The sequence below is a fragment of the Nanorana parkeri genome, unplaced genomic scaffold (assembly GCF_000935625.1).
Source record: "Nanorana parkeri isolate BGI_ZX_2015 unplaced genomic scaffold, ASM93562v1 scaffold108, whole genome shotgun sequence".
NCBI lineage: Eukaryota > Metazoa > Chordata > Amphibia > Anura > Dicroglossidae > Nanorana > Nanorana parkeri.
The window spans coordinates 2,042,248-2,054,269 of record NW_017306376.1 but is presented as its reverse complement, the minus strand read 5'-3'; the positions used below and the strand labels follow the sequence as shown (position 1 = coordinate 2,054,269).

At 39.1% G+C, this 12,022-nt stretch overlaps 1 protein-coding gene across 1 annotated transcript in view; it reads left to right on the top strand.

Moving 5' to 3' along the window:
* Positions 1 to 12,022, top strand: part of TSPAN12 (tetraspanin 12) — a 111,228-nt gene that overhangs the window by 78,009 nt on the left and 21,197 nt on the right. Inside the window, exon 6 of the mRNA XM_018553072.1 lies at positions 11,227 to 11,334. Coding sequence (XP_018408574.1) covers positions 11,227 to 11,334 — 108 coding nt within the window. The remainder of the gene's footprint in view (positions 1 to 11,226; positions 11,335 to 12,022) is intronic.

The following is a 12,022-nucleotide window of genomic DNA, read 5'->3' as shown; positions in this document are numbered from 1 at the left end:
AAACTAATATATGAGATAGACTCATTACATGCAAAGCAAGATAATTCAAGCCGTGATTTGTCATAATTGTGATGATTATGGCTTACAGCTCATAAAACCCCAAATCCTTTCTAATTTTCTGAGATTGTGGATTTGGGGTTTTCATGATCTGTAAGCCATAATCATCACAATTATGACAAATCACGGCTTGAACTATCTTGCTTTGCATGTAATGAGTCTATCTCATATATTAGTTTCACCTTTTAAGTTGCATTAGTGAAATAAATTAACTTTTGCACGATATTCGAATTATTCGAGTTTCACCTGTAGGCTTAGAATGATCATATCAGGTAAACTGACCCGGTAAACAGACCTTATTATATAGCTCTCTTTTTAGCTGTGTCAGTTTATCTCATGGTAGCACTGTATGTGTAATATAATGGTAGCATATAGATTGGCCAAAGAGGGATCACTTTAATGCAGTGGGCTAGCTTCAGTGTGTGTTGCAATGTATGCAAACCAAGAGTACTTGTTATTATTGTAATGTTTGCTAGATATATGTTTAGGTGTATACCAATGTTCCAAGAATTATTTAAAAGTATTAGCTTTCTTAAACTACTAAAACACCCTTCAGTTCCAAGCTGTGACTGCTTAATACAGCTTGTAAAAGATGTGATGGTTGGAGCTTTGAACAGGCATTTAGCATGCTGCAAGCAGTGATGATAATTTAGATATTCTGCTGACGTCTACTAAAGAAAACATGTAGTAAAAATATGGTTGTTGTAATTGCTGTGACCTGTTTTATAAATTTGAAAATGCTCGTTGTTTAGATGTCATGCTGAGCTTTAATAATTTCTGAAACACTGATTTTGGAACAAGTATGCATATCATGATTTCACTCTGTGCATACTTGTTCCAAGACTCAATGTTTTATTGTCATATGCAGAAAGAACAAGTACCAAGTAAAATGCTTAGTTGTGTACATTCCCACTGTGTAACACAAAACAAATCTGACAACACAACATGGGATAGTCCTTGATAAATGGCAGCAGTATACCCAGAATTGTAAAAGTAATCATAAATAAGAAATAGTCACTGCCCATTCAAATATCTTATAATATTAGGATTAAAACTGCCCCTCATCCTGGATGTACACATGATGATAATTCCCCATGTGAGCGACTCTGAAAGAATAGAAGGTAGAGGTTCAGCATGAGACCCAGGCAATTAGCATTTTCAGAAGGCATATGGTTAATATACAGGGGTACGGGTACTCCTAGAATGAGATCCTAATAGGTTGGACTTGATGGACTAATGTCTTTATTCAACCTCAAATACTATGTAACTATATATTGAATTATTATTATTTAGAAGGAGTATTGTATTATAAGAGGTTTTGGCATACCATGTTTCTTTGTCAGTTCCCTTCAAAGCTACACTTCGCACTACACTAAATATGTATTTAAGTACTCCAGTACGTGAGCTGAAGGGTTTTTAGTAGCTTAAAAAAATCAGTTTCAAGCTTGTTAAATGCTTTCTAAATGCTTGTTTAATTGGATGCTTTTCAGACTTGTGTTCAGAATCTAATATTAAACTGTACCCATGTGCATGAGACCATAGAGGATTTCACGTGCGTTACTTATCAGGCTTGCAGTACCATTCTTTAGACATTAGAGCACATCCCCCCAAAAGATGATTGTGGGTTTTTGAGTCATCATACTAAAAAAGGTGTCTGTGTTTTATTTCTTAAAATCTATACTCCAGTCGTGTTTTTTTTTATGTTTTAGGCAAAGTGGGGAAGATATAACATTTCTGTCTGCTTGTTTCACTGTGATTCCACTGCAGAGATTTTCCCTTGCTTCTCATCCCAGTGCAGCTTTTGGAAGAAATACAGGGTACAGTGGTCACAAGGACAAATAGGCACAGACAATACTGTAACAAAAATGTTAACCCTTCCTCGTTTTCCCCATTAGAGAATCTCCTGAATAGAGACAGATGGCATTAAATACCCGAGGCTTTAATCCTTTCCTGATTATCTAAAACTAAATAAAAAATAGTTTGGCCTGGGGTGGGTCTTTAATGATACATAAAAATGATATTATGCATTGATTAAACCAAACAAGTGAAAAAAGATTTTTCTATTTGTAATACTGCTTTCTCCTGTTTATAATATAAAACGATTAACTTTCTTTACTGTTATTATCAAAACAAATCCAGTTTATTTTAATGTATGTTACCTGCTCATAAACAGGTAAAATCCACATTTTACTTCCGCAGATTTTTACCACATTTGACATGGTAAGGTTCATTATTTTCAAGGGAGGGAAACAAGGGAAATGTGACATGGGCGATCTTGACTCTGGCAACATCCTATTAGCGGCAGGCTCACTAGGAGATTGTTTACCAGTCTCTATAGAATCATTCACTTGCCGGTCCAGTACAATGTTGTTCCCTTAAGGGAGCTAATCTATAGAGGCGAGTGCAAAGTTCTCCTGCACGACTCTACTGCTGGCAATCTGGCACTAGCAGCAGAGTCGCTGTTTTTCAGGCGGCGGTCTGATCAGGTTCGCCTATTAGTTTTTCAGGCGAATCTGATCAGCAGGCCAATGTTAGTCTGTGGGCAGCCAGATCTAAAGAGACATATGTCCTTTTACATCCAATTACCCCTCTTGCCTGTACCTAACTCCCCATAGACCTAACATTGGTTCAGTAAGTTTAGATTTTTCGTCATTGTAAGATGGAAAAAAAACTGAATGGACATGGATGTCACAACAATTCCATACTGTTCCTATTAGCAGGGGATCCTTGCATGGACCCCCGGCTGATCGGAGCGAACACCGCCTATGTGAAAGGGGCCTAAGACTTTGAACTTTGCTCAGAGTGGAATAATTACTTTATTTTTCTTTTGTGGTTTTTTTTTTTGACCATTTGATGCCTTTTTGCCATTTAATAAATTAGAAGGAAAAACAGCAGAAAAAACAGTAAAAAGTAGCAAAATGTCAGCTTTCACATACTCAGTATTAATTCTAGATCCTGCCTTTGCTAGCTCTAGTTGTTAAACCAACAAAAAGTACTAGTGGGGGAAGAAAGGTAGTTAATACAATATACTCTCCTAGATGAGGTTGTTGTCACCATCTTTCCAGTGAGATCCCAGGGAATACTGAGTAGATCAAATGTGGTGAGAAGGTGATGCGGCGGTGTGCTTACACATCATCTCCTAAAATTTGTGCTGCTTGGCATTCCCTGGGATCTGGTTGGGAGGATGTTTAAGTCACCCCCTACAATACAGAAGCCAATGGAAAGGTAAATATTTTTTTCTTATCCAACTTCCCCCGACACAGAATGGTCTTTTTTCAGATCAGTGCAGCATTTTAGAAATGGGTCCTCACTAAGAAAGCACACCTTGTTTTAAAGTCCGCTTTAGGCTAGGTTCACACCTAGGTGATTTATCGCGCAGATTTAGCCACAAGATATTGCACCAATTAGAGATCTGTATGTAAGTCAATTGAGGCTTTTCACAGCTTTGCTTTGCACTGCATGGCCGAAATAGCCTGTCATCGAAAAAGGTGCAGAAGCTATTTTTGGGCGGTTGTCATGCGGTTTGGGTCTCATAGACATCTCTGTGCATAAAAACCGTGAACAAAAAGTGCGACAACTGCGTGAAAACAGCTCACCAGCTCAATCACCCAGGTGTTAACCTAGCCTTAAAGTATAACAGTTGTTTTGTTAACAATGGTGAAAGAAACAAATGTGCACTTATTAATGCCATGGAGAATGCAAAGCATTGCAGCCAGGATCAGCGGATCATGCAGTTCTCGGGTTCCTGCAGACTGTTTCCTCTAGCCCCAAGTTCATTTGGAGGAACAGACCTTTGGTTATGGTGCTGGAGAAAGTCAAGAGCATTGATGTGGGTCCAGAATGTTGCTTTTAGTTTGTAATTTAACTGTTTCACTTCTCTCCCAGTTAACCTCTTTATGTAAGAATTGCTGAGCAGTTTATTACATGTAAACTGCATGTCTTTTAATTGTTGCCTGCTTTACAGTAAAACAGCATTCTTCCCGTACAGCTGGCTGTTTTCCTTGCTGCATAGTGTACAAGGCTGTGATTTGTGTCACTTTAGTGGTAATTATTCCCTTGCGAGTCCTAAAAAGTACATTGAATGTCTTATCATAACAGTAATAATCTTTATAATTTATGAATGCATGCCTACTTGTTTGTATTACGAGCCTATCACAAACAGCATGTATAGCATTTTATCTATCTTGTGCAGACCATAGCTTGTCTTGTAACATGCAAGTCTTTTCCCGTTTCATTTGCATCAGCTGTAGTGCCAAGTCAAACAGTATTTGCTTACTTTGTTACTCACACATTGCTGATAGGAAAACGTCTGGAAATGGCAACAAAAATATGTTATTTAATGAGGCACACAGAGGACATGACATTGTTTTATCCCTAATAGCAATGCTGAATAAGTCAGGATTGTTCACAGAAAGAATGATCTGTAGCATAGCAGCTCATTTTGTGTATCTGTGTAACAGGTAATCCTAAAGTATACGTTTAAAGTGGAACTCCAGCATATTCAATTTTAAGTAGAGAGGAATATGGTTAGAAACCCCTTCAGGTTCGTATTCCATTTTTTTGTCTTTGCTGGGGTGTTTTCTAGTCACTTTCTGTGGGTCCACTGGAGGAAGGAAGTGGAAACCTCTTCAGCAGGCGGTGGGAAAGGCTAAAAGCCTATTAAGGTTTATTGATATTTGTGACTTCACTGGTATGATTTTCCATCACTAACTCTCCCAGTGACAACTGTCTCTAGTTTTCCCAGCAGGCATACAATCAAAATATAAAACAACTGGCCCTTACTCACTCTGCCAAAAACGTAAATAAGCAGTTCTGTTTGACATTTCAACCACGCATGGTCAAATTGATACTGAAGTCAAACGTTTTTTAAGCAATTTCAAAAGCTTATTAAATCACTTGCACTGGCTGCTGCTCTTTGATGTTCAAAAGTTCTGGCTTCCTACAAAATCAGCCAGTCCCTTGAGCACTGACCCTGATATCCCATTTTAGGGTCGCTCCATTCCCTTGCAATGTCCTATGGAGGCACCCTTGTTTGTGCCCTAATAAGTTGTGTGTGTCTCCACAAACACACAGACACAGCAAGGTAAGACATTCCTCCTGCTTTCTGCTCTCCACCTCCCTGCTCGCTAGTAGATGAATAGACTTTGCCAATTGTGCTCTCCCTTGTGATCTTGTACTGGACAGGGAGTTCAGGTAAGTCAAGCTGAGAGAGTTGGAGCCAGCTGTTTGTAGACATGATGACTGCTTGCGCAAAAATGTAAAGAAATACTTTACTGGGCATTTTATATTTGGTTGATCTCGATTCATCAATGAAATAAGTTTAAGAGTTTAATGCTAGTTTAAACACAGGAAGTGTTGGTAACAATAGCACATTGTAATTGGACTAGCAGTTGGTCCTTTTAGTAGTTTGATAGCGTTACCCTAAAGCTAGAGCTGTTGTGATACAATGTGAGGAAGGTAATCTTTTCACAGATGGTGTATCATTATTCAGTTAAGACAATGCATTGCCATCTTGGTTTGTACATTCCTTGTGATCCAGACTCTGCAGTATGGTGACTTGCTGAGTGAGTGTGGTAGAGAACGATTGATTGTGGCACAAAGTGCCCACTGACCATAGTGTCTGGCATGGAACAGGGGTGTAGGTACTGTATGTCAATTACTGTAAATAATTTCTGCTGTCCCACGGATGTCCCTGTGAACAAAGGAGCTCATCACATTTTAAGGAGAGAATAACCCTAAATAGGTAGCATAAAAGAGGAGTAGCGTAGCATCAAAACATGTCCTACCTTGCCTATAACTGAAATTTTCACAGCTGTGTAAACATGCTATTGTCATGTCACATTGTGATAAGATTCCAGCACCAAAGTGTTTGGTAAAATGTACCTTCTTTGAGAAACTTAGCATTGTCTGTTGAATTTCCCACTGTAGCCTGCAGGGCATTATGTCATAGGTCTTGGAGGCTGTTGCAGTGATGTTACCAGTCTCTACTTTTACATACTTGAGCTGAATTTCTTATGAGCCGTAAAAACATTGGTTGTCAGGACTACCAGCATACTACATAATTACAACTTCTGTGCGGCAACATTGTATCAGTGAGTGTGTGTCTTTAGATTTTGCAATAGTCTCGGTAGTGACCTGACTGGTGCTGATGCGTGCTGGTAAATTTCTGTTACCATATTGTTTATATAGTCTTTAATTGCCACATATACCCATCTAAATAAATTGTCATTTTTTTTCTCTTGATAGATTCTTATTAAGGTGCTGATGTTGTAAATCATTTAAAAGGAAACCATAATGCATTTTTGGAGGGTACAAATTTGAAGCTTTTATTATAATGTTTCATTATAGTGGACCTTTACCCTCTTTGACTAAAAATCACCTCAGCATGCACCTCTGCATGCTGATATGAAATCATCTTACATTCGTTAGTTAAACAAACATATTTTTATTTTAATTACAATATCTTTTTTATACTTCCTGGTCCACTTTGGCGCAAACGATGTAATCGCGCCCAAGCGTTGCATCGTGGGAAGGTTACATTAGCAGAGCATTGCTGGGAAATCTCATCTGTAATCTTACGAGATCTCAGGGAAAGGCATTTTCCTCCCCTGAGTTGATGTGCATGGTCACATGTCCTAGTCACATGTGACAGAGTCCCAGGAAGTAAAGGGAGATGGATTAATCTGCCCTTTGTTAAAATGACCACTGTGAGAAGAATGGAGAGGAAAAGAAAAATAATGTATGCAAATAATTAAAAGACGGTAATTATTTATAAGTATCTGCTTGTAGATTGCCATTACTAAACATTTCTAAAGGTGTGTTTGTTGTCATTTTGAAGATATGGCTAAAATTTCCCTTTTAAGGTAAATTTGTGATGTACCATTACATAGAATCTACGGCTCTTGGCTTTCTGTATCTCACCACAATTACTCAGCTGCCTTGACAAACAACTACTAAGGTAAAGTCACAACCACTTAGCCAGTACATTGTTTTTAAGTAGCAGACTTCCACAGAGACAGAGGAACAACCACTAATAAGCAGAACATACTGTAAAGCCTGCATTTGATGAAGAAACGCGGCTGCCCCCATGAGCATGCATTATTTTTTGTTTAGGTTTAGCTGGACATTTTCACTTCTAATAAACAAAAGAAGAATCTATTTAAATTAGAACTCCATTATTTTCACTCCTCTTCTGTCTCCACAGCACCCACCTTGCACACGCCAGTTCTTTAAAAAATCACTTAATCCATACCTTTTTTTTCCTGGAGTGTTCTGGATGGCCACACGACATCTTTGGATATTCTTCACCTTCTTTCTGAGATGGGTGGTCTTCAGTGGTGCAGTATTGTCTTGAAAGTCAGTTTTGACATGATGCACCTCCGTTTAGGTTTCCATTGCAGCCTGGGCTCAAGGCCTCATAGGAAGTAGTGTAGAAGAGGGTAAGTGCTACAGTGGAGTTATTTTGGAGACAGTGCTGGAGACAAGGAAGAAATTGCAATGTCAGCTTTTTTTTTATTATACCAAATGTATTTTACCAATCTAGAGATCTGCTTTACGAACACTTAATGCAACTTAATTTGTTCATTTGTGAGTTCATGCTTGCTGAATACTCGTTATAAACAGTCATTAATGAATCCAGATACTTTCACACATTGGTCTACAGCGTAAACAGACTACATAGTATATTAACATGGGGTTCTGCACATAGATTTTGTATTCTCCTCATGGAATTGATACCTGTAATAAATATCTTTCTATTGCAGGGATGGAACACCTGCTCTGTGCAGAGCAGGTGTGAAATGGTTTATATTGTCCTGTTTACTATTTATAGGACATAAAAAACCTAAATGAGTAGATCACTAGCCTTTTGAAACCTGGACCGGGAAAAACAGTTGTGGATTTACAGTGCATTATCTTTATATTTTTTGGTCTACAATTCAATGTCAGTATTTTATTATTTCCAGTTGAAAAAATATAATGCACAAATCTCCTTACAAATTGTTGTATTTTGTACCATGTGCTTACATTGTATAGAGAACATTTGGTTGCTTTGTACAGCATGAAGGATATACGTATTTTGTAACCTAAATAATAGAAATTACTGAAAGTTCAAAGTAAATGGCTTATATTCAGCAAACACAAGACTTCGGCTCAGCACCTGTATAGTAAGTCCCACCTCAGGGTTAGAGTCCCTGCCTCAGGGTTAGAGTCCCTGCCTGCACACAGAGGGTTCCAGTATGGACGCAGGTGTCTCGGCAGACTTCTTAACCCAGTGAACCTGTGTTTGCTTTAAACAGCCATTTATGTGAAATAATTCTTAATAATTTTTAATACATAAAAGATATCTGAAGCGTTATAAATATTTCTCAATGTCCACATGCTTAATCCCCCTAAGGCTGCTATAGTTAATTGTTGAAAAAAACATAGTAAAAAAAGTATTCACAATAAAGTTAGAAGAAGAAAGGAATTTGTTTCTCAGGCCTCGTTCACACAGGTAACAAAGTAAGCAAATACTGAATCTCTGTAAAGAATCCATGGTGGATTGCTTTTCATAGGTGGTTGAGTGTAGGTTTGCAGGTGTTCAGGAGCCAATGGTGCCTGTTTTTTTTTTTATCCCAAGGGGCATTTGAAATACCATGCTGCAAGTGCATGGTAAGCATTTGGCACACAGTTGTAGCTCGGTTCCATTGACTCTTACGGGCGTACAGTTGCAAGTAGGGATCTTCAGATACCAAGTACCATACCAAGTACCATACTTAGTACAAGTAGATATACTTTTTCAGCTCCAAAACTAGACTAGAGAAGAATTAAAAAGTTAGGAGGCAGCTATCATTTTTAAGGAGCGGCTTCAGTGGAGTGTTGAGGGTGATAGCTGGACTATAAGGGGTCGAGGAGGTTGTTATAAGTGAGATGGCAGCTCAGGGGGTTGTAGATAAGGCGTATTAATGTTATTAATCAAGCACTCAATATATCCCAAACAGTCCAACGCCAATTTTGTAACGCCACTTAGCTGCCAGGCACTTTGTTCCCAAGCCCTGTGTGAGCAAGCCTCCAAGAATGATAGTGGGTATTTCTGAGGAGATATGTAGGGTAGCCAGGCAGAGAAGTCATCAAGAAAGCGAGATACCGGTCCAGCAGGCGGATATATTAAAGCAATCCTCAGAGAAATTGGAGAAAATAGGTAAATACAGTGGGTTTTAAAAGAGGGGAGGGATAGAGAAGGAAGTGAAGGCAGAACTTGAAAGGTGCATTGTGGGTCCACTGGGCCTGGGTGAGTGTGTCCAGTGGAGGCCACCATGGGAGGGGGCAGTAGAGGAGGCAGAGTCGGATTCCTGAAGCTATGTTTCAATAACAATAGCATGTTAAAGGAATTGGAGATAAGCAGATCATGCACAGAGGTGAGTTTGTTACAGACAGTGTGGGCATTCCAGATGGCACATCGGAGGTGAGGAGTTGCTCTAGGAAGCAGGGGATTAAAAAATTAGGGTGCGTGGATTGCGGCTGCTGCCAGAGAAAAGCCAGTGCTGGTTTGAAGGGTGAATATTAGAAAACAGAGAGCCAGGATTGGGAGCGATAGCCCCCGGAGACAAGAGAAGCAGAAGGGTGAATTAAGTAAGAAGATAGCAAATTTTATATGCGCGTACATGCCCCAGTGTCCTGGTGGTAATCCTAGCATGTGGGTTCAGAATGAGCAGGAGGTGATGATTGGAGTAGTAGGGAGAGAGCAGGTGAGGGAGTGAAATATCTAATCTGTGGGGTGGAGAGGGAAGCGGGGGGTAAAGGAAAGAAAGTTTAATAAGAGAAGACACAATTGTGAGAAGCAGTGGTAGAGAACCCATGTTAGCGGAGGAAAGTAGAAATCAGATTTGAAACCAAGAGATGTGGATGGGGTAAACAGGATTACCTGCAGTCTGTCAGGAGCACTGCTGCTATATATTTTGCCTTTTTTTAAAGTGCGTTATCCACGCTTAATTTAATATAGACATTGCAAAAGTGCCTATGCCCCCTGGCAACTTTGATGTATCTCGGGTTGCACTCTCCTATACCTCCATGATTTCATGAATAATGTTCGCAAAGATGTTGGTTGTACTTCCACTAAAGCCTTGGCATGGAAACTTACTGAAAACAATGGAACTGATTGAACCATGTCTATCCACCTACAAATGCACATTGATTTCTCCATGTTTTATATCTTTAAAAATGCTTCAAGTGCATATACATACCTGTTAAGCTGCCACAAATCCAGTGAGCACTTTTCTTCCTGACAACACTTGACTTCACTGTGCTGAAATTCAAAACAGCCTTGTCAACCCTGTCTGAGTTTTTCCCTTCTGGTCTACCGAACCAGGTACTGATATCATACTAGATGCGTGATATTTCTCCTGCTGACTGTTAATTGTTCAACAGCCAGTGGTGTTAGTGCTTAGATGGTGTATGCATGCATACATACATTTCCCAGAAAATCAGTACTGCTACCTTGACTCCCTGAAGCCTGCCCACACACTGTGTGTAGGGCAAGGGTTTTTGGGAGATGTAGTTCTGGGGGAAGGGGGGTTAAGGGTGAGCCTTCATCAATAGGAACTGACGCAGGCCACCCTGCTGACACCTCCTTCCAGCAGCTGCCCCTAGGAAACTGGTGATGAGGTCTTATTGGATAATTAAAGCTGTTTTTAGCCAAATGAACAGAATGATAGAAAATGCTGGTGCATGCTTCAGAGGCGGGAAGGCAGATTTGTTTGCATATGTGGGTCATGCCTGGAAATGAGCTTTAAGAAATTGCCATTGGAATACTAAATAGTGTACTATAGTTACAGTTTAGAAGAAGCTTACACTTTATTTAATGTAACAGAGAGGGAATTTAAACTTCAGATATAAGCACAATGATTAGTACTGTTTATGTTTAATAAATTAGATGGGAGTGCCTCTCATTCATGCTTACTTAATCACTTTTAAAAAATGGTTGATTATTTGTTATCAGTACCCTTCAAACTAATTTGTAACTATTTTTAATATTTGAGGCTTGTGTATGGATGCAAGGGTTCATTTAACATAGCAGCTGATATTTCAGGAAGGAATATATAGGAAACAGGAAATACCATGCTGATGTATATTTTAATAAGATTTGATGTCATGATGATTCGTGTTGATATTGTTATCATTTTATTTCAGGCTGTAATTCAATGGTCTGATATGGTTAGTCTGAAATCCAGGATGCCAAATTATGGCCTACCTAGATACCAGTGGTTGACTAATGCTTGGAATTTCTTTCAAAGAGAGGTAAGTAGAAGAGCATTATTAATTGTTTGTTTGTGTGCCTTTCCCTGTCATGTTTTTCTTAATGATCATCCTTCTCCTGCTGTGACTCACCTCCTGGGAGCAGAAATCTCCTAAAGAAGCCTGTGTCTCTTTGCCTGCATTTCTGTCAATTAATGGTGCCTTTGTGTGTATGGTGTGCTTTGTCTGACCTGTACCAAGGGATTGTAGCTACAAAAAGAGTACACATATTTTGTACTTAGCAAGAATGTAATGAGGTATATTGTTTGTCAATAAAATGTCCACCACATGTGCTCAGATATATCAGCTTCTTTTTCTTAAGATGCACATTTTAATCTAGACACATATAAAGAGAGACATGGATACACACAAATACTAATGTTTAAAGAGGAACTCTAGTAGTAAAACAGGATACTGCTTCAAAATAAAGAGAATTGCATAGTAGAGTAGACAATCTGGATTGAGAAAGCAACTAATATATTCTCCATCGTCTTGCTCTGAATAAGTTTATTCTTCAACATGCTGAGGAGAGAGACTGCAAAAAGGTCCTACCTTTCTACATTTTTCCACCAGCAGTGAGCTGATAGAAGCAAAGAATCACCAGAAACCACTGTTTGATTCAGAGAAAGACATACAATCCATGGGCTTACACTGTCCGATCCCACCCTGTGCAGAGATTTCCCTGCTCCGA